The 20,632-nt window shown below is 42.2% G+C and overlaps 1 protein-coding gene across 1 annotated transcript; it reads left to right on the forward strand.

Moving 5' to 3' along the window:
* Window positions 1–1,301: 1,301 nt before the first annotated feature.
* Window positions 1,302–19,608, forward strand: lmbr1l (limb development membrane protein 1-like). Its single transcript, XM_072449947.1, has 17 exons — window positions 1,302–1,386; window positions 13,109–13,193; window positions 14,785–14,818; window positions 15,089–15,228; window positions 15,622–15,725; window positions 15,803–15,926; window positions 16,017–16,085; window positions 16,171–16,235; window positions 16,363–16,435; window positions 16,508–16,594; window positions 16,672–16,748; window positions 16,843–16,920; window positions 16,991–17,064; window positions 17,159–17,249; window positions 17,339–17,405; window positions 17,631–17,792; window positions 18,212–19,608. The coding sequence occupies exons 1-17, from the start codon at window positions 1,324–1,326 to the stop codon at window positions 18,295–18,297; spliced, it is 1,479 nt and encodes a 492-aa protein (XP_072306048.1). The 5' UTR covers window positions 1,302–1,323; the 3' UTR covers window positions 18,298–19,608.
* The last annotated feature ends 1,024 nt before the right edge of the window (window positions 19,609–20,632 follow it).

Raw genomic sequence — 20,632 nt, forward strand, 5'->3', positions numbered from 1 at the left:
GTCCAGGATCAACTTACTTGCTGTGCACATTATTGAATTCCAGTCAGTTTGTTTGTAGGTTTGTAGGTTGTTGCAATGCTTGATGGACTTTGGATTTAGACAATGACTGATTGGTCATCTGAGGTGACGCATGATAATGTGGACTACAGCCTTGACTGTTTCAGTAGAACTATACGCATATGCTTAAGTGAACATAAGCTGCTCATTCATTCATACATATAATAATTACACAATTTAATTAATGTATAAATAAATACACACAAGTGTAAAATGAACCAGCAGATGTTACTGTTTACCCGTCAAAGTGGTGTTCAGCATGTTAGTTTTAAATTGTTAATTTCTATGGCAACTAAAGATTCTAAATGTTGATAATATTCTGAATGTTGTTTAAGTATATTGTTGTTTGTATAAAGAAAAATGCTACAAAATGAACTGATTAATAAAATAGGGTAGAATGTGATATTTCTGCAATTGAATGATTAATTTTACAGACATGTGTCTAACCCTAATCCTTAACTAACATCTTTAAAGACACATTTAACACATTTCTGTTAGATTAACACAATATCTTCTGAATACTTTATTGGGACGCTCACACACAAGAAAAATCGAGATATTAGTTTTGGTCAATATCACTCACCCCTAAGGAAAACAAGCCTAATTCCTCCCCATCCTGAACCCCATGCACACAACCAACTATATTAAACAACTTGCTCTAAACTAACCTTTATTCTATGTTGTGGATTCAGAGTTAACAGTATTTGTTCTAACAAAAATAAAACTAGTGTAGCATAAGGGCATAGATTGTTGCTACATCTACTAGACCTACATATTAAACTTGTTCTGCCAAGTTTGATTAAGTTTGCTGACTCTATTTCTAGTCCATTATGTGCCTGAATACGTAGGCTACATTAGTTATATCTGGAGTGGGCTTGTCTTGTTGTCCAGCCCACAAGACAAACACCATTCTCCTCAATCTCCATTTACATCAATGTTTGCCACTTGTTTAAACCTCCTCCTTGAATCAACCACACCACGCACAGTTATTGACACGCTCAGGTCATCATAATAGCGACAATCACGATGATTGACAGCTACCTGCATCCCAACGCCCCGCCCAGTGCACTCCAAGCCCCGCCTTCCTCCTGGTGTGGCTTCTCTCACAACTGTGTGCGGCGGTTTAAAGGCGCCAGCTGCACACCGCGCGCACTTCCACCAAAATGCCAAGACTTTTAGCATAGTAACTGTTTCTTTTTTTTTTTTTTTTATAATACCTCCCGGTGCGGTTCCGCCAGAGGACTGACTCTGTGATGTTTCCAGACAATGGAATCGGACGAAGTGACACTGCGGGAGCAACTCTTCCACAACCGCGTCCGTGAGACAATCGTGAGTTTTAACCCCCCCAGCGCTAACGGTCATTTGCATACGAGGGTCAGCGAAAACAATAGAGTCAGCTGTTACAATCAAACCGCTTTTACACGCGCGCGTCAAGTTAAGCCACGTTGGCCACCGAGCGTTGCCACTTTTCGCAGGGGACGGGGTTTTGATGCGCAGTGGCTTTGGCAAGATGTGCGCGTAAAAAGACGGGTTTTTGCGCCGTCAACAGCTGCTTTTACGTATTTCTCTGCCATTGAGGACCCCCCTGAGTTCAGCTGATCAGTACAAAACGACTAGGGAATGGGTTTGCCCTGCATCTGGAAGTTCTTTGGTTTTGTGGAAACTGGACACGTCCCATGGCAGCTGTTTTAATATCCTGTTTTGGAATCCATATGTTATTATGACTTTTCGCCCTCTTTCTTGTCTGTCCGACCAAGTTCTGATCTGTGTTGCGTGATACTTTTTTTCAGTTGAGCTTTGAACTTGTGTGAGAAAGGCCACAATTACAGCAGGGCACATGGATTTTGACCCTCAACCTTGTGCAGTAGATTGTGAGCTGTCAGATATGAGCACTGTACAGAGCGTATCAGTGTGACAGTAAAAGACACGCGTGTTCTTTTACGGGACACTCCTTGTTGTAACTAGATATGTGTTGTCTAATCGGGTACAGACAAACACAAACACGGAGCTTATTAGTTTGGAAAGGTCCCCATGATGCTGGAATGAAATTGATTGGGTCTATTTGACATAAGTAGATCAATAGGGCTTCTAATCTTCAAATAAAACTGTAAATAAAAAGCCCACATTGTTGATGAGGTCTACACACAGTTTAGCAGTTCATATTCCAGTCTTTCAATAATACTCTTAGATTTGTTAAAGAAGGTGCAAACTGAACTGATTTTATACAGACCACAGCACACATGTAATACAGAATAACAAATGAGCGTAAAAACAATGTATTATTATAAACATAACTTCACATAATTGCACCTAATCACAGTTACTGCTTACTTAAATACTCACGATTGCTTAAATGAATAGGTTTCATGCCACATATGACATATACTTTAGCCTTGTGTTCTTTCTAATTGTCCATCCATGGGTTTCAGAAAAATGAACCCTCGCAATGAACGATACAAAACAAAATCTTTTGAAATGTCCTCAAAATGTCGCCTGCGAACAGGAAGTGGGAACGCATGGATTGTCTGCTGGCAGCTCTCCCGTGGACAATGGGATGAGGAGAGGAAGAGTCAAGTTTGTTTGCTTTTCTTTCTGTTTTCCTCCTCATTCTCGGCTCGTCTTTCTCAAGCGGTGGTTCCAGGCTCAGCGTTTGCATTTGGACTTGTCTTTCCACATTAAGTTACCTCTTGCTCAGCTTTAGACCCTCTTTTTAATCTAGATTTTTAGCTGTTAATTAACTTAAGTGTCGTCATGGTACTAAAACTATCAATGAAAGAGCTCGATACCACAACGATAATAAAAATGCTAAATAATAATGTGGTCTTATTAGTGCAGATCAAGATCAGTTCAGGATGAGTTAAATTTAGACTTGTTGAAATGAGTCTGCAGCTCTCACACTAGTTTTGGTGTCGTTTAGTATCTGGGTTTTGATATTCTTGACAACCCTAAAGTAGAAGTGGGTAAATAGCCAAGTATTTAGATGCAGTTATGTACTCTTTATGTACTCTTTATTGTGTAGTCTAAATGGTGAAGATACTACGGGATTTTTACCCTCAGAGTTGATTTTTTTCCATGTCTTTTTGCCGTCTGTCAGGCTGGAGCAAATGACACGCTGTTATTTTCACTGAGAACGTTTCCAGTTGTTCAAGCTTTTGGCCTTCCATAGTCATACTTCTTCTTCTTCTTCTTTAACAGATGTCTGCTCTGATGTCCTTGTGGTGTCCCTTTCCCCTACAGACCTAATGCTCTTATCTGGCCCCCTGTTTAAGCCTCCAGTGTGTCTGTCATGCCTCCTTCACTGCTCCTGACTGCCCCGCTCACTCCACAGTGCCCCTTATTCACCTCCCTCTGGCTCTGTGCCAACATTTGACCCGAGCCGTGTTTTGCAACTCCAGTGAAAGTGCTCAAAAACTTACACAAGATTACAGCAATAGGTTTGCTCTCATTGGGGTGAAATATTGACACTGCATTATTATGATTATGATGATTATTATTGGCGCGAGCCATTCCATGAAATGGAATGCGACGAGTCTTTGTTCTTGCCTGGTTTCTTCTTATTATTAATATTATTCATGGGCATTTTGCCACAACTCGGGCATTTTTGACCCCCTGAACATTGATGAATGTCACACATGGGGTCATAGGTCACACATGGGACATAGACGTGATCGGCTCGGCCCGAACTCCAATAAAATGGATGTTGTGAGAACGCCCGTCACAACAGTGCCGACTAGTTCAAAAAAGAAAAACATGAAACTCTTTAATCTTTGGCCTAGGCACATGAGACTTGGGACAGTGATAGAGCTACCTTTGACCTCTGACCTTTGATGAGTAAAACACACATGGCAGCATCGCTCTATGATAAACAGGAAGTCAGCCATGTTGAATCAAAGATCATCGCTAAGGCTGCAGGGAAGTACTTTGGAGCTGGGGGCCCCGAGTGGACGGAGATAGAGGATGCGCTGCGGGAGGGCGCCCTGCCCCATTCTGGCAGTGGGAGTGGGGGGGCTCCCGATGCGCCGTCAGGTTCCGGGGGCTCATAATGGCGGTGGTTGTCTTGCAATGGAATGCGCGTAGTCTTCGTGCTAATGGCCAGGAATTTAAGCATTTTGTCTCTACCTTGTTGAACAAGCCTCACGTTATGTGCGTGCAGGAGACTTGGTTACGACCTAGGTGGGGTTTTGGGATACAAGGGTATGTGTGTGTTAGGAATGATAGGGAGCAGGGTAGAGGCGGAGGTGTGGCTGTGTTTGTCCGAGATGACCTAAATTACGTTGTTGTCAGTGTGAGTAAAGCGCCGGAGGCCCTGGCGGTGAGGGTCTGGCTGGGTGGTGAAGCTGTTACTGTGGTTAACCTTTATAATCCGTGTGGTGAGTTAACGCTAGAGTCCTTACATAGTATCGGTAAGGATGTTCGGGGAAAGGCCGTGTGGTGTGGGGATTTTAATGCGCATAGCGCTTTGTGGGGCGGTAGTGGTACCGATAGGTATGGGCAGGTGGTAGAGGGTTTTATCAATCAAAGGGAGTTGGTTTGTCTGAATGATGGGGGTGGGACCCGCTATGATATGGGGACCGGTGCGGAAAGTGCAATAGATCTTACACTTGTGTCCAAGGAGTTAGCTGGTGTTTGTAGTTGGGAGGTTCTTGGTAATCTTTCTTTTGGTAGCGATCACTATCTAGTCCGCACCGTGATTGGCTTTGGGAGCTGTGTGGTCAGGGGGACGAGGATCCAGAGGTGGCAGTTGGCAAGGGCGAACTGGGGGGCTTTCCTGAGGAAAGCTGATGATGGTTCTAGGGTTCTGCAGGAAGGAGGATTGACTCAGGTGGATGATCTCAATAGTGCAATTGTCTCGCTCATCACGCAGTCAGCGGTAGGCACGATTCCTAAGAGTGGTGGTAGTGGACATAGGAAGCGGGTGCCGTGGTGGACTGAAGCATGTGGTCATGCTGTTAGGGCGAGAAATGCGGCGTTTCGCCGGCTAAGGGTTGCCCACACTGAGGGTGCCCTCATTGACTACAAGAGGGCCCGCGCTGTTGTGCGGAAAACTGTGAGAACGGCCAAGAGTGCCTATTGGAGGCGGTATTGTTCCAAAATTGGGAGAGAAACGCGTCTCGGGGATGTTTGGGGGATGATTAAGCGGATGCATGGGGTTGAGCGCCGTCGTGGGACCCCGGTCCTAATACTGAATGGTGTTGAAGCAGTCAGCGACGTTGACAAAGCTGAACTGTTGGCCAGCACCTTTGTGTCGGTGCACAGCTCTGACAATCTCTCACCTGCGGAAAGGCACTACAGGGAGAGTACTTTGGCCCAGAATTCTGAGCTGATTGGGCACCAGCCTTCGACTCAAGATGACCTTGACCTTCCGTTTAGTTTGTTTGAGCTAAGGAGAGCACTTTCTAAGGCGAAACAGACAGCCCCGGGTAAAGATGAGGTGTGCTATGACATGCTCTCTCATTTGACTGATGACACGCTTGGGCTAGTCCTGGGTCTTTTCAACCGTGTTTGGGATTCAGGTTGTGTTCCATCTGCGTGGAAACAGTCTACGGTGGTGCCGGTTCTGAAGCCGGGTAGGCCAGCGTCTGACCCTTCAAGTTATAGGCCGATTGCCTTGACGTCGCAGCTCGGGAAAACGATGGAGCGCATGGTTACCGAGCGGTTGGATTACTTCTTGGAGAGTCAGGGTTTGCTTCCCGCGCACCAGAGTGGTTTCCGTAGGGGCAGGAACACCATGGATTCCGTGTTGTGTTTGGAATCTGATATCCAGCTGGCCAGGGCTCAGAAAGAAAAGGTTATTGCGGTGCTCTTTGATGTGGAGAAGGCGTACGATATGGTTTGGAAGGATGGGCTCCTCATTAAGCTGCGGAAGTGTGGTGTGAAGGGTAAACTGTTTAACTGGGTCCGGAGCTTTCTGTCTGGCCGGCGTATCCAAACCAGAGTGGGCGCTGCTTACTCTGGGGTCTATGGGGTGGAGAATGGGATCCCGCAGGGGAGTGTGTGTAGCCCTATCTTGTTCAATGTTATGATTAAGGACATCTTTGACGACGTGGATGGGTCTGTTGGGAGGAGCCTTTATGCTGACGATGGCGCTCTATGGGTGAGAGGGAGGAATCTCCGGTTTTACGAGGCGAAACTGCAAAGGGCAATACAGCAGGTGGAGCAGTGGACCCTGAAGTGGGGGTTTAAACTGTCCGTACGGAAGTCTCAAGTGATCTGTTTCTTCAATGGACATAGGGACGTCTCCCTTCGACTGCATGGGCAGGTGCTCGAACAGGTCAGGGAGGTGAGGTTCTTGGGGGTCACCTTTGACGAGAGGCTTAGTTGGCGTCGGCACATTGATGAGGTCAGTGGTAAATGCAAAAGGGTGAATAACTTGCTTCGTTGTCTATCCGGCCAGGACTGGGGGGCCAGCAGAAGGTCGCTCCTGGGTATTTATCGGGCCGTCATGAGGGCGGCTATTGATTATGGCTGTATAGCCTACATGTCTGCGGCTGAGACTAACTTAAAGAAGCTTGATGTGGAGCAAGCCCAGGCCTTGCGCATCTGCTGTAGGGCTTTTAGGACCTCCCCTGTCTCGGCGCTGCAGGTTGAGTTGGGGGAATTGCCGTTACGGCTCCGGAGGCTAGAACTTCTGTTGGCTTACTGGGTGAATGTGCAAGGTCATACGAGCTCTCACCCGGTGAGGGACTTTCTCAGGGTTGATGGGGGGCAGAGTGAGGCTGGCGGTATGATTTTCAGCCAGGTAGGAAATGCGAAGGCGCGGCTTGCGGGGGTTGGTGATCTGCGTGTGAGCCCGTCGGTGGCTTTGTCTGCTATAGCTCCGTGGAAGTTTGTCCCGGCTCCTGTTGATGTTAGCTTGCATGGCGAGCTTAGAGGAGTCGCTGGGAGGGCACCGCAGTTTGCCGTTCAAGCGCTCATCGATAAGCACTCAGGTGATGTGTTTATTTATACCGACGGGTCTAGGGATCCTGAGAGTGGGCGTACTGGCGCCGCTTATTTTGTGCCTGACCTGGGGCTAGCGGTCAAGAAGAGGTTGACAGATCGCCTTTCTGTTTTCACGTCGGAACTTATAGCGATACGGTTGGCGTTGGAATGGGCGGAATCTGCTTTGCAGTGTTGCGGCATTGTGGTGGCCTCTGACAGCCTTTCTGCATTGCAAAGCATTAAATCTGGGAAATCGGATTGCAGACAGGATGTGTTGAATGGCATCTTCTGTCTGATGCTCTCCCTGTCCAGGAAGGATGTGAGGGTTTCCTTCATTTGGGTCCCTGCGCATGTGGGGGTGGATGGTAACGAAATGGCTGATGCACTGGCTAAACGTTCCCTTCGGCGGCCATCAATTGATGTGGCGGTTGAGTTAAGCAAATCTGAAATCAAGCCTGTTATCAAGAGTCATGTGGTCGGCCTTTGGCAGGAATTTTGGAGCCACTGTGTTACTGGACGGCATCTCTATCACATACAGGGTAGTGTGGGTCCTTGCGGGTCTATGGGCAGGAACGCGTGGGAGGAAAGGGCCTTCGCCCGCATGAGGATTGGCCATACTGGACTCAATTGGTCACTAAGTAGGATAGGCAAACATCCGACCGGTCTGTGTGGTCACTGTCGGGTGCCAGAGACTGTCGAGCATGTGCTGATTTGCTGTGAGGCTTATGATAGGGAAAGGGCCGGGTTGGCCTTGTGGTTTCGGAATAATGGGCGGGAGTTCAATCTGCGGAACGTTCTGGCGATCCAGTCACAGGGTTTGTGTCAGGCTGTGGTTGCTTACTTATGTAGCACAGGGCTGGGTAAACGTTTATAGAGGTGGGGGGTGTTGGAGACTGAGCCGAGGATGAGGAGCAAGAGGATGTTCTAACGCGCTTGGACTTCATGGGCCTAGAAACGCCAAAGTGATGGAAGAAGGACTTCTAAAGGATAAAACGACAAAGACGTCCCATGACCTCATGGGCTTTGTAAAACAACAAAGACGTCCCATGATCTCATGGGCTTTGTACTTCCAAAGCACCGAACGTCAAAGAGGGCGAGGAAGGTGAAGAAGAGTCTCCCTGGAATAAAGCCGGTTGGTCTCTGACACAACAACTATTCTAGTCACAAAAACACATCATGACCTCATGGGCTTTGTAACGCCAAAGCGATGGGAGGAGTACTTTTACGGACTACGACAGAGTCTGAGGACTACGAAACGTCTGAGGAATAAAGTCTGGCGGTAATGCAACACTCGGATGCCAACCGCCATAAAACAACAACAACAACAACAACAACATGTTGAATCAAAGTGGCGCTGACACGTTTGACTTTTTTTTTTTTTCAAAATCGTACATGTCCTAGGTTTTTTTGTTCGAGCTCAAAACAACACCTTTTACATCTAAAGACATTGAAATTAAATAAATATTCAAACAAAGGCTCAATTTCACGCCTAATGGAATTGATCTACGGAGCTCATATTTCACTCACTAATGCGTTTTTATGGTCTGATTGGAAATAATAAATACCCATGTAATAAATTTACTCTATAGCGCCCCCTACCCAATGTGTGAAAAACTCAACATTGTCTGGTTTGTTTGAAACTCATGGATTATATTCTCCTCGAGACGCCATGAAAAAAGTACATTACAGATATTGTGTATTTTCACAATTGGCCAGCAGAGGCGCAATGAATGCCTTCACTTCCTCTTTTATTTTGATGGAACATTTCTTCTCGTGCCGTGGTCTTAGCATTAGCGTTAGCATCAGCATTAGCAGCGGGTCTCTGTTGCTAGGTGACGGAGGTACAGGGAGGAGGGGGTCTAAGAGAATAAAGTCTTGAAAGTCTTAACACACACACACACACACTAAGACTTTTAAGACTTTATTCTCTTAAGACTTTATTCTCTTAAGAGAATAAAGTCTTAAAAGTCTAAAGAGAATGCAGTGTCGGGGCAATCGCGAACAAAACACGGTCGCGCGAGAAGGCGGCCGTGCGGGTTGTTATTATTATTATTATTATTATTATTATTATTATTATTATTATTATTATTATTATTATTATTATTATTATTATTATTATTATTATTATTATCTCTGCAGTAAAGAAGGAACAGGAAGAAAAATGACTAAATAATATGGCATTTATCAAAACAGACTACCTGTAAATAAAACAGGAGCCAAACTTCTGTCATTACGTGATTAGAAACCTCAAATCACACGCGCTGTTTTATTTGCTCGTTACAACATTGGTTAAAAATGCCCGCAGTATAACCCGAGCCACTCCTCACCCCCCGAGGCACCAAGAGGGATCAATGTATCACCAGTGTCTGCATCTGAAGCTCCACAACAGCACAACATCCAAACATTGTCCGACCGGTTTGGGTTAACATTAGGGCTGCGGTCGACTAAAGACGTGACTTTTGAATCAATTGTCAGAACTTGGGCGGCACTAAATATCGCAAAAGTATCAATATCGCAAAATTGGCCGACACAATAATTGATATTGCAGAAAATTAAATGTATCGCAATAACACTTCGAGGTCGAGCAGATTTCGTTCATGATTTTCTTGGTTACATGGTTTTAGTCTTGGTTTTGTCAATATAAAGCTGTTTATTTTGAGTTCGACTACTGGTCATACAATAAGGCTTGAACATATTTATTTGACTGAAAGTATTGAGCCAAAACGATAGCACAAAATATAGTACTTAATAATTATATCATATACAATCATCCCCAATATCATGCAACCCTAATCATAACTTTAGGCCAAGACTAATCTAGCTCAGGACCGTATAGATTTTAGTTTTCATACGAGTACATTCAAATTAAACATGAGATTTAAGTTTTTTTTAAACGTCGAAACCTTTTCTATCGTGGACAACTCCTGGACGAAGGAGGGATTACACTGACTGCATCAATTAGTTAACTATTGGATAGTTGACCTTTTGTATAAGTCTCTCTACAATCTGATCATGTAACTCGGTGTTTCTCAACCTCCAGATCATATGGGGAACATTTTAAAATACAAGATACAGTAGTAAATTATTAAACGAGACTTGATGCACTTATGCATTGATGCAGTAATAAATGTATAATTCATTGTTGGCCTTATGAAGTAATATAAATATCCTCAAATTACTATCAGACTTATCACTTTGGGAGTTGCTTACTTTGGCGGTTGCGAATGCCAACAGTTTTGGGAGTCACGACTGAAAAAGGTTAAGAATCTGACCACTCTCACAAAAACATAAGCTTGTCAGTGAGTCCACATAAAAAGCAATTTAAATACAGAAAAGTACTTTTAACTGTGCATTTGTAGGTTAAAAGGGCAGAATAAAGTCATAATTTACCCCTACATTCCCAGCTAACCCAGTCTATGCCTTTACCTTTCTGCTTTGGTCGGTGTATCTATTATATCAATTTATTCATTCATTTCAGGGACAGTGCAAATTCATGCCAGAATTGGACAAAAGGCTATTTTTCATCTCTTTTTATAAGGCTCTCATTGGCATTTTACCTAACAAGTATTCACCGCTTGAGATCTCATTACATTCTTATTTTATCAGTCACTCAGGCCTTCAGCAACTCTGCTCCCCATCTGCGGAATATAATGTAGAAAATCTAATAATCCCAATAAAATAATGACTATAATCGACCGAATAATCGACTAACTGACTAAAGAACTACAGCCCTAAACGTGAACTTTACCATTCATTTGTAACAGTGACACAAAATTAAGTTATTTCTGGGCATGAGATTAATCTTGCTTAGCTCTTGCCCAATTTATCCTCTTACTGTGCCGTGTGCAGTGGTGCACGGTTCCTCTGGATGTGTCTGAACCAACACACATGCTCGCTCACCTCTGTCGCTTCCAAATTAGATTTTAAACAAACTTAAACGTGCGCTCACCACTTTATTTGCTGAAATCCACACATCAGCATCATTTAGTGAACTTCATTTAACCGTGTCATTTGCCAGCCGCTCGGGCATGACTCGTGCACCATGGTCAAATTAGATGTCATTGAATACTCGTGTTAATAATACTGTCTCTTTTGTTTTGCTGCTTTTGTTAGTCTAAACCGTGCTGGCAATAAACGTCTTCCGGAGCAGTTTGGCTCTTGCACCCAGTCCTTTTTGAAGCTGCCAACTTCCTCTACCTCTTCTTATGTATTACTAACCAGGCAGGTAATCAGCTGAATGTGAAGAAAGGCCAAGGATTTGACTGTTGTTGATGACGCAAATAAACACCGTAGCCAAGTAACCAACTATTTCAACTCTCCTATTATATTCTCTCCATAATCTCACCTCGCTCTATGAATACTTAGAATTGAACAAGGTTGAAACCAGGACCAGACCAGAGCAGAACTTCAAAACTGAATAGAAAGACACGACGGAGCCCTGTGGCACTGTTGGACAAAGCACGCATCGATCAACATGTTGTATAGTTGGAATCACTACATTTTTGTGAACATACTTCAAATTTTAGCCTTTGTTCAACGCATGTCAGCGATTCTATAAATCATGTCTTTTCTCTTTTCCCCCCTACAAACTGGTTTTGTACCTGTGAATTTATTGGCACATATTTGTCATTCTACAGTTTGGCTCTCTTGGCTGTCGGTGTTTCACGTCTGTTTACATAAGCTTGATAATAATCTTGTTTTCCAGTGTGTGCGTTCGCAATAGAACGGTTTGATTGTCATTGAGCCTTTTGTTATTCTTGACGCACTGTAACATGCCCAATATCCGAGTTTGTGCTTGCAATTGTCAACAAAGAACTCTTCTCTTTGCTCTTCTATGATGCTGGGTGTAGGGTTGTCACTATAGCAACATTTCAAACTATGATATTGATTCTAAAAAAAAAAGGCTTGATGCTCAATACACCTTTTTTATACACTATTTTCAACATAAAATCAAAAGTAGTATTATTATTTTATCATGTAGAATTCTGGTGTAAGTTTATTCCATCTTTGCCCGCAGCGAACCGTTAGTTTAGTTTAGATTTAGATTTGTTTTAGGATCAATTAGTACCAGAGTATACGTTTATTGTCAGACTTGGCTTTGTTTATCTGCTTATCAAAAAAGATCAAGCATTAGTAAACTGAAAAGAGCTGTACAGTGTTGACAAAATATTTCAGACGAATATTGTGTTTGGGTCTGGACTTGTGTTAAAAATTAAGATTTAGGTGACACTATACACACTTTAAACGGGATCATTTATGTTGAAGAGAAGACATACTACACATGTATTTCAGAACATGTTTATAGAGATCTTTAACAGGTTAGATACAAAACAAGATGAGTTAACAATTATTCACGACTGACCAAACAGTGAAATCCTTTATGTTCTTTCATTCCCGTCTTACATGTTATTGTTCCTCAAGTTTCTGACCAACTTTACAAAACTGACATTCCTGAAAGACAAAACAAAGTTAAATGTGATTAAACGGACAGATTTTAATTTTAAAAAAGAAAAAAAAAGTTTAGGTAAATTTTTTGGGCTTTATATTGAACAATTTTGGTTCTTACAAAGAAATTGTGACCTGAATAATCAAGGTTTTCAATTAAACTGATATTGAACTGATACTCTTAACGGCAGATACAAATATGAAAATTTTATTAATCCTGATGAAAATGCAAGTGATCAAGGCTCTAGAAAAACTTCAGATTGATTTTTTTGTTATTTAGTCTGTTGTTGTTATATCAGATTTTCCAGTCAACAGATTGCTAGGTGGGGTTTTGTTTAGCCTAAATATGAGCCAGACGATGGCCCTGATCTCCAGCATTAACCCCCTTTTCTCTTTCTCTTTAATCTGTACTAACAAAGAATCACTGCTTCGACCCCCACCACAAAATAATCCTTCTTTCCAGCACACAAGAAGTTTCCTTTTGGGTGCTTCACATCAGTCTTTTCTGTCATTGTTCACAATCAGGGCTGTTGACGTTCAGATAGACCACAGCTCTTGTGTTATCTCATCGTTGAGAGATAAGCGCGGGCGGTGAATGTGACAGAATCATGTTGTCTTCATGGTTGTTTGGTGTTACGTTACGCTGGATGAACTTGTCTAAATGGCATTTTCCTTGCTTTTGCAGATCTGTGTCCTTCTGTTTACCAGCCTGTACATGGTCTCTTACCTCATCCTCACCCACTTCAAGAAGACAGCGGAGTTTATCACAGGTAAGTGTACAAAATGTCTTCACTCGCGTTGCCCTGAAGGAGAAGTAACAGTTTAATGTTAATGTTATGGCATTGACTTAGAGGGAATGCGTTTGGACACATTTTTCATAATGAGAAGCAAAAAATACATTTACCTGTACATGAAGGATCCTTTTGGCTCATCAGGAGTGTTATGTAACCTGTAACCTGCGCCCACCGCCCTGGGACAGACGGTGTCCTGAAGGGGGGCTCTGCAGGGGCGGGAAAGAATGTGCAGATAAACACTGTGTGCTGAAGGTTTTAGCTCAAGTTTCCCCAAGACTCAGGAAAACTTACTGTAAAAGCACTCACTGATAAACTGTTTAGTTTTAGGTTGGGTGACTAAATTGTTGACTCTAAAATTAGAAAATGAAAAAGAAAAAGTAAAAAATCAAACACAAAACAGTCACTGATCAATAAAAGATGAATACAATCCAACCGGAGAAACCTTTAATCCAAAGAACTGGCATAAATGGACTATAGGTTGTTATATATAGACCGTAAAGACACGCATTGCACTGTGTTGACAAGTGTATTTTAACAAACATAGCAAGCATACAAGGCTTCGGTCGGTTACATCATAAATGCCACTATTGGAACCAGATGCTGCTTATCCAACCGGCCCGTGCTTCAGGCTTGGCTGGATCTGATTTTTTTGGGGACTCTGCCAGATGTTTCAGGAGGTTTTTTTTCTCTCCACTTTTGACACTGGTTGTGTCACTTCTACATTAGCAACAGCAAAGCGGTTGTGCCTCGCAGCCATAAGAGAAGAGGATTGTGAAACTCCCGACACGTTTTTAACCTCCAGGCCAAAAAATCCAAAATGTAAATGAAACTGTGACTCTGCGTGTGAACTTCAGCCAGCTCTTTTTTGCATAGAAGCTTTATGTACACATTTGTTTTCCTTTCCAACCTAGACTTTCTGGCTTTAGAGCATTCAAATGAATTTGGGTTTTTGTTCACGGTTTAGGTTTAGTTAGTTTTACGTGCCGCTCCTCCTCCTCAAGTGGGTCATGGTTGTACAGAATGTTCCTTACACCACCCCTCACTCGCTGGCCACTCTGTCACACTCACGTGGACTTCATTTTCTGTCGCACATTGATTTACTTCTGTATCTCCACTTTTTTTTTTTTTACAGAAGCATAACTCGAGACTGAGTCGTGTCATTCTGTCCAGTATTGAAACTTTAACCCTTAAAATATGAGATTGTGAAGTGGGCAGTGTATCGAAATACAGATAATATTGGGAATGTTGTTTGTAAAATGTAAACATTTTGATATTGTTTATAATAAGAAATGCTACAAAAAGAATGTATATAAAATGTGATGTTGTAACTCTAAAATAAGGATATAAAGGTGATTCTGCTCTTTTCATTTCACATTTGTCTGATAATTAAAACCCTACTAAACGTTTAAAGACATAATGATGTGGCAAAATGTTGTAAACTGAAAATGATTATCATTAATTGACACAAAATGAATACGCACAGTATAAAAGAAGAAATTGAAGTTGAATTAATAAAGGCAAACATTTCTTCACTGACTGACTCTTCATGTTGTCTTGTTTCTTTCAGATGATGCTGAAGATGCCGCCGCCAACAAGATTGCGTAAGTTTACGATTACCCGACCCGCTGCTGTCTTTATCTGCTCATTCTGAACGGCGACGTGACACGGGCGCAAGCTTTCGAGTCACTTAACCGAGGTTTTTTATTGCCCAGAACTCTCAGATAAAGTTTGATAAAGCCTGTAGTGGCCAGCTGCCCTTTGCCCTGACACGCAGGTTCAGGCCTTTTTGCCAGGCCCTTGGCTCTGCTCATTTATTCCAGCTCCGCGCACACATGTGACCATCACTAAAGCCGTGTTTGCTCTCCCTTCAGGCTGTGGCTGTGCACGTTCACGCTCTCTGTGGCTGTATGCGCTGTGTTACTGCTGCCCATCTCCATCCTGTCCAACGAAGTGCTGCTCGCTTTCCCACACAGCTACTACATGCAGTGGCTCAACGGCTCGCTCATCCGGGGTACTTTGTTTACTCGGGACAAGTTGAAATGACTTGCCGAGCGTTGTCACTATAACCTTGGCTTGTTTTGTGTTGTTTATCCATGTCAATAGTTCACATCGGTCTTCACCATCAATAGTATAGATCCCCCGTTTTCATTGCGATAATTAATATGGATTTGTTCATTCCGATAGATTAAATTTGCTTTACAAAAAGGAAGATACCTTTTTTAATCGTTAAATAAAATAAATGTCAACACAGAGGGAGGTTTCTTGACATCCATGTCTTTGTACTGCCTCCTTGTGGATAACAGTAGTACTACAATGATTTCTCCGATTCCGGTTTGCTTAGTTTCAAATGGGGCTGGGCTAAATTTGTACTCAATTTTACCTATATATTTGTGTTCTTCTCCAGGCCTGTGGAACCTAGTTTTTCTTTTCTCGAATTTGTCACTGATCTTCCTCATGCCTTTCGCCTACTTTTTTATCGAGTCTGAGGGATTTGCAGGCTCGAGAAAGGTAACGACATATCCAAATTCATTTCAGTTTGTATCAAATCCACTTTCTGTAGTATGAGGATCTTTGCTGGTTGGCAGGGTGTTATGGCTCGGGTGTATGAGGCGGTCGTCCTGCTGTTGTTGCTGGCTCTGCTCGTCATGGGCATTGTGTGGGTGGCATCAGCCCTGCTCCATGACAATATTGCCAGGAAGAGTCTGTATGGTAAGTCACAGAAACAGAAACGGAACCTGAACGTTTAACACCAGGTCTTTTTGTTCAGTTTCTCACGCTTTTGCTTTCTTTACATTTTAGACATGTGGGAATACTATCTGCCGTACCTCTATTCGGGCATCTCTCTGTGTGGAGTTTTACTACTTTTGTGTAAGTGGCTCTCATTTGCTGTATTTAAAATGCACGTAGTTAAGAATAAATTGGCTTTCTAACGTCATAATTGGTCCCTCCTCAGTGTGTACCCCCTTTGGGCTTTCTCGTATGTTCAGCGTAACTGGAAGTCTGTTGGTCAAGCCAAGGGTACGTGCAAGTCCAGGAATTGTGCCTGTGTGTCTCTTGGTTTAAGAAGAACACATTTTGGCTGTATAGTGATTGTTGATGTTATTTGCACCTCTAAACTGATGATGTCTTGTCTGTGTAACTGCAGCTTTTGGAAGATATAGAGGATACTTTGAACTGCACTACATTTGAAGAGGCTACTCTGTCTAGACAAATAAAGTGTGCGTATCTTTGGAACACGTCATGCATTTGTTTGTATTTGGTATTTGACTTAATCAGTTTTCTCATTTTAGATGGTAGAACGTCATGCTGGGTGAAGCTTGACATTGAGACAGTGAAACGAGAATACCAAGCAGTTCAGAACAAGCGCATCGCTTTGGGTACAAGGCTGACCTTTAGTGGAGTTTCTCTAAAATGCATTGAAACGTTATATAACTTTTTGAAAATACTTTTCCAGAAATGCGTCGGAAAGCATCAGCTTGGCAACGAAATTTGGGTTTTCCACTTGCTATGCTTGCTCTCTTAGCAATGACGGTACTTAATACATTGTATTACATGAATTACATGTACCGTAAATGCTAAAAAGTGATTAAATTGAACTTTGGTTTGATGGCATTTCTGTGTTCAGGTCATGTGCGTGCTCATGGTCTGCTTCAATGTGCTGGAGCTGCTTTTTGATGAGGGGGCTATGCCCAGAGGAATGGATGTAAGTCATCACTGCTTCAGGCGACTGTTATTAAACTTGGAAACATTTAAAATGTCATATATCCTTTTAGGATCCTCATCTGGGAATGGCCTCATTTTCCATGTTTGGTTCACTGGGAGCTGCTGTTCAAGTCGTCCTCATACTGTATCCTATTTTAATGTAAACATGTCGTTCCTTGGGATAACCTTGCACTTACATGTCGGAATCATTATGTTGTGGATCTTAACACGTGTGTCAGCTATCTCATGGTGTCCTCAGTCGTTGGCTTCTACAGCTCTCCGCTCTTCACAAGTTTGCTTCCACGAGCACAGGACACCAACCTCACCCAGGTGGGTCACATTTGTCCTTTTCATGTGTCTTACAACTATATCAGTGCAATCCAATCAAACTCTGTATTTGTCTCCATTATGTTTTTTAGATAATAGGAAACTGTGTGTCACTGCTTATCTTGAGCTCAGCACTGCCCGTCTTCTCACGGACAATTGGTAAGATCATAGTTAAATATAATTTAAGTTAATTCATACAGCATGTTTAAATATACAATTCCAACTTTGAATAGTTCAAAGCTATAGCTGCTGTGATAGACGCAGAAAACGGTTCAGATGTGTTGCTGTCTAGTAGCATTTTACACTATTTGAACTGGCCACAGGGGGGCACATGTTGGTCACTGATCAGACCTGTTTAACATCATTTTTCTACTCCTGCTTTAGGAATCACCCGCTTTGATCTACTTGGAGACTTTGGTCGCTATAACTGGCTTGGGAACTTTTATATAGTGTTTCTGTACAACATGATGTTTGCTGGGCTCACGTCTGCCTCGCTGATAAAGACCGTCACCTGGGCGGTGCAGAGAGAACTCATTCGTGCCTTTGGTAAGTTTACTGCAGATTTGCTCTGCTGCTAAATGCCGTTCATTGTCGTTGGACGTTGTCATGAGTTTCCCCACCTTTTGGCCCACTTCCCCATGGGCTGGTCACTCTTCCTCAGATAGAAAGAATACAATTATTACAGAAAAGTGTTTGGGGACAAGAGCAGTGCTGGGTCCCTGCAGGGAACTTAAAACTGGACCCCTGGCTGCTAAAAACACACCCCTCCACCCAACATAAACACAAAACTGGCATTGCACGTTACACACCCATTTTCCTCATAGTTCTGATATCATCTGGCCCTGGTGCCTGCTACTTGCACGTTTCTATTCCCTCCAAATTATACATAGATGTTATTGTCTTTTAATAAAGTTTGTTCTAGTTTGTAAATGCTGGAAGTGTCATTTTGTGTTTTTGTTTTACAGGTCTCCACAAGCTTCCTTTAACAGTGTCGCGCTCAGCTGTCCCCTTCAGGCTCCTTCTAGCAAGTGGACTGTCAAAAATACAGTGACTCTTTCACATAAAGAAAGTAAATCACTATTTTTGCGATGGACTTCCTTTTTGGAATAGTGAGACGGCAGTGCCTCTAAAGGACCGCTAAAGGTCCCAGTCCTCTCTGCAAACAGGACTTGTGAGATGTCCGAGTCATGGTAAGGATTGGTACTGGGTAGAACTAACACTGTTACCAGAGTATGCGTAAAGGCGTGTATAAGTGAGTGTGCAATAGTCAAACCTGGTGCCTTATCTAATACAGGGCTGGGCTGCTCATATGTGAAAGTCAGCATAGTTATTTTCAAATATTACCTACTAAGACGTAATTTCCTTTTCCTGCCCTGGGCCGATGGAGTGCTCTGTTGTTTTGTATGGGCCCCTCCACTCTTGGAGGGGTGAAACCACTATTTTAGGAGTGTGTTTGGTACTCTCCAGTGTTTTAATGAGACCCTTCTCATTTTGTGTGAAATGAACACAGGTTATGCAGTGGGAACATCGGGATACTATACTAGACATCACTGTACAGTTTACAAATGTATAGATTATAGTTACCAGTGCCAGTCCCACGTGGAAGCGATCGTTTTAGGAAACCAATTTTAAAGTACAGAAGTAATTGAGCTTTATATTTAGTCTTGTGCAGAGATATTCCATTCTCATTAGCAGCCAGGAGGAAGACCTGCCTTTGACCAACTGTACTGTGAATAAGTGTGGGACAGTGCAATATTGCCAATGCATGTTTTACATTTTACAATACTTTTTTGTTGTTTTTTTCCTCAGAAATCTAATTATATTTGTAGGCTACTTGTTTTGAATAGTTTAAAGAGATTACTGTTAAATGTTGAATTTATCAGTAAAAAGCCCCTTCAGATGTAGCATCTCATTTTCAAGTACCGGTATGTTCTTACTATTAATGTGAAGACAACAACACAAATGTCTTAAGTTGTATGTTTTACAAAATGGGAAAGTTTTTTATTATGTTTTATTAATTAGCATTTTATTGTCTTGTTATTGGTGACTTGTCTCCAATGTCGTTATTGCTGTATCAGCAGATTATTAACTGGGGGCATTTCCAGTAAATGTGTCTGCAAAACCCCACACCTGCCAAATGAGTCACTCTCACTCTTAGGTTTACCCTTTTGTGTATAATAGGTGTATATTTGTTATACTGTATTGCTCCATAGCTGTTGTTGTTTGTTAACACTGTGGGGTTACTATTACCCCCACTTCTTGACATTCTGGGAAGCCAAAGGTTTATTTTATTTTTCAGATTATCTTTATTTTGTGACGCAGAGGTATTTCAAGGTTTCAAATATTGAATGTAATACTGTTGAGGTTAAAAAAAAACTGCATTGTTCTTAAAGAAAAAGTGTCCATTGTTTACCTTTTTAAAACTCTTAAAAAATAAAGCAAAATAAACAAAAAAAATAAAGCAAATAAACTTTTTTTTTTTGTAATTACTTTCAGATTTTATGACTAATACATGACTTTCACAGTAAAGGAACTGTTGACGAGGGCGGATGCCACTCGGCGGCTGTCCTGCACATCCCTTTTGCCCTTTGGTAATAACCCTTTGGTTTAATCAGTAGCAGAATAAAGCATTATTTGTTTCGTCCTGTCAACAGTGACCCTGTCGCCACACAACTACAGCCAGGGCCCACGCTTTCCCCGTCTGATGCCAGTGCCAGATATAGATGTAAATCTGGAGGAGCTGAGTTCTTCACTCAGTCACAGTCGCTCCTGTGCCTCTTCCACCCACCTCCTGCACTTTGGTCCCTTTTCATTCAAGGCTGTTCATTTCCATCAGAAAGGTCTGAAGTCATTTCAAGAAAACCCCGTCTGATTCATTTGTCCCTCTTGATTTTGTTTGTATTTCTTGTTTTGTTTGAAGTTTTAATCAAACCTCTTTAGTGTAGCTTTGTTTTGTGTTGTACTTCCTCTGCTGAAAGGAAATGGGGGGGGGGGAAGTTACTGTAACTTTATGTACACGTCAAGGTGAATCTAAATATGCTTAGTTTAAGAGTTATTTCTATATATTTAGTTGTTTCCTGTCTAATGTGTCACATAAGTAATTAAGAGTTGTGATGTTTTAAGTTCAGAATCAGAAAAGGTTTATTGCCATTGTCAATGAACAGAATTCATAAACATAGGAACTTTGGTGATTCCGTGCAACATAAAACAATTTAAATCTGCTATAGGATGAAAAATAAAATGGGCTCACTATGTACACAAAACTTAGTTGAATTTACACATGTAGTGCAGTGAGGGATATAATTATTTCTATATATGTTGAAATTAAGAGTCATTTTAAGTTGACGCAAAGTAGTAAATAAAACCATGTAAATTGTCAACCTTTA

The sequence above is a fragment of the Eucyclogobius newberryi genome, unplaced genomic scaffold, assembly GCF_026437365.1.
Source record: "Eucyclogobius newberryi isolate DKJ021-1_F unplaced genomic scaffold, fEucNew1.0.hap1 SCAF_17, whole genome shotgun sequence".
In the NCBI taxonomy this organism is placed as follows: domain Eukaryota; kingdom Metazoa; phylum Chordata; class Actinopteri; order Gobiiformes; family Gobiidae; genus Eucyclogobius; species Eucyclogobius newberryi.

Excerpts from the sequence above, each read along its gene's own strand:
- lmbr1l (XM_072449947.1), top strand. The coding sequence starts at position 1,324 with ATGGAATCGGACGAAGTGACACTGCGGGAGCAACTCTTCCACAACCGC. Across the intron at positions 16,086-16,170 it reads TGGAGTTTTACTACTTTTGT|TGTGTACCCCCTTTGGGCTT; the intron begins GTAAGTGGCTCT and ends GTCCCTCCTCAG. Across the intron at positions 17,065-17,158 it reads GTTCAAGTCGTCCTCATACT|CTATCTCATGGTGTCCTCAG; the intron begins GTATCCTATTTT and ends CACGTGTGTCAG.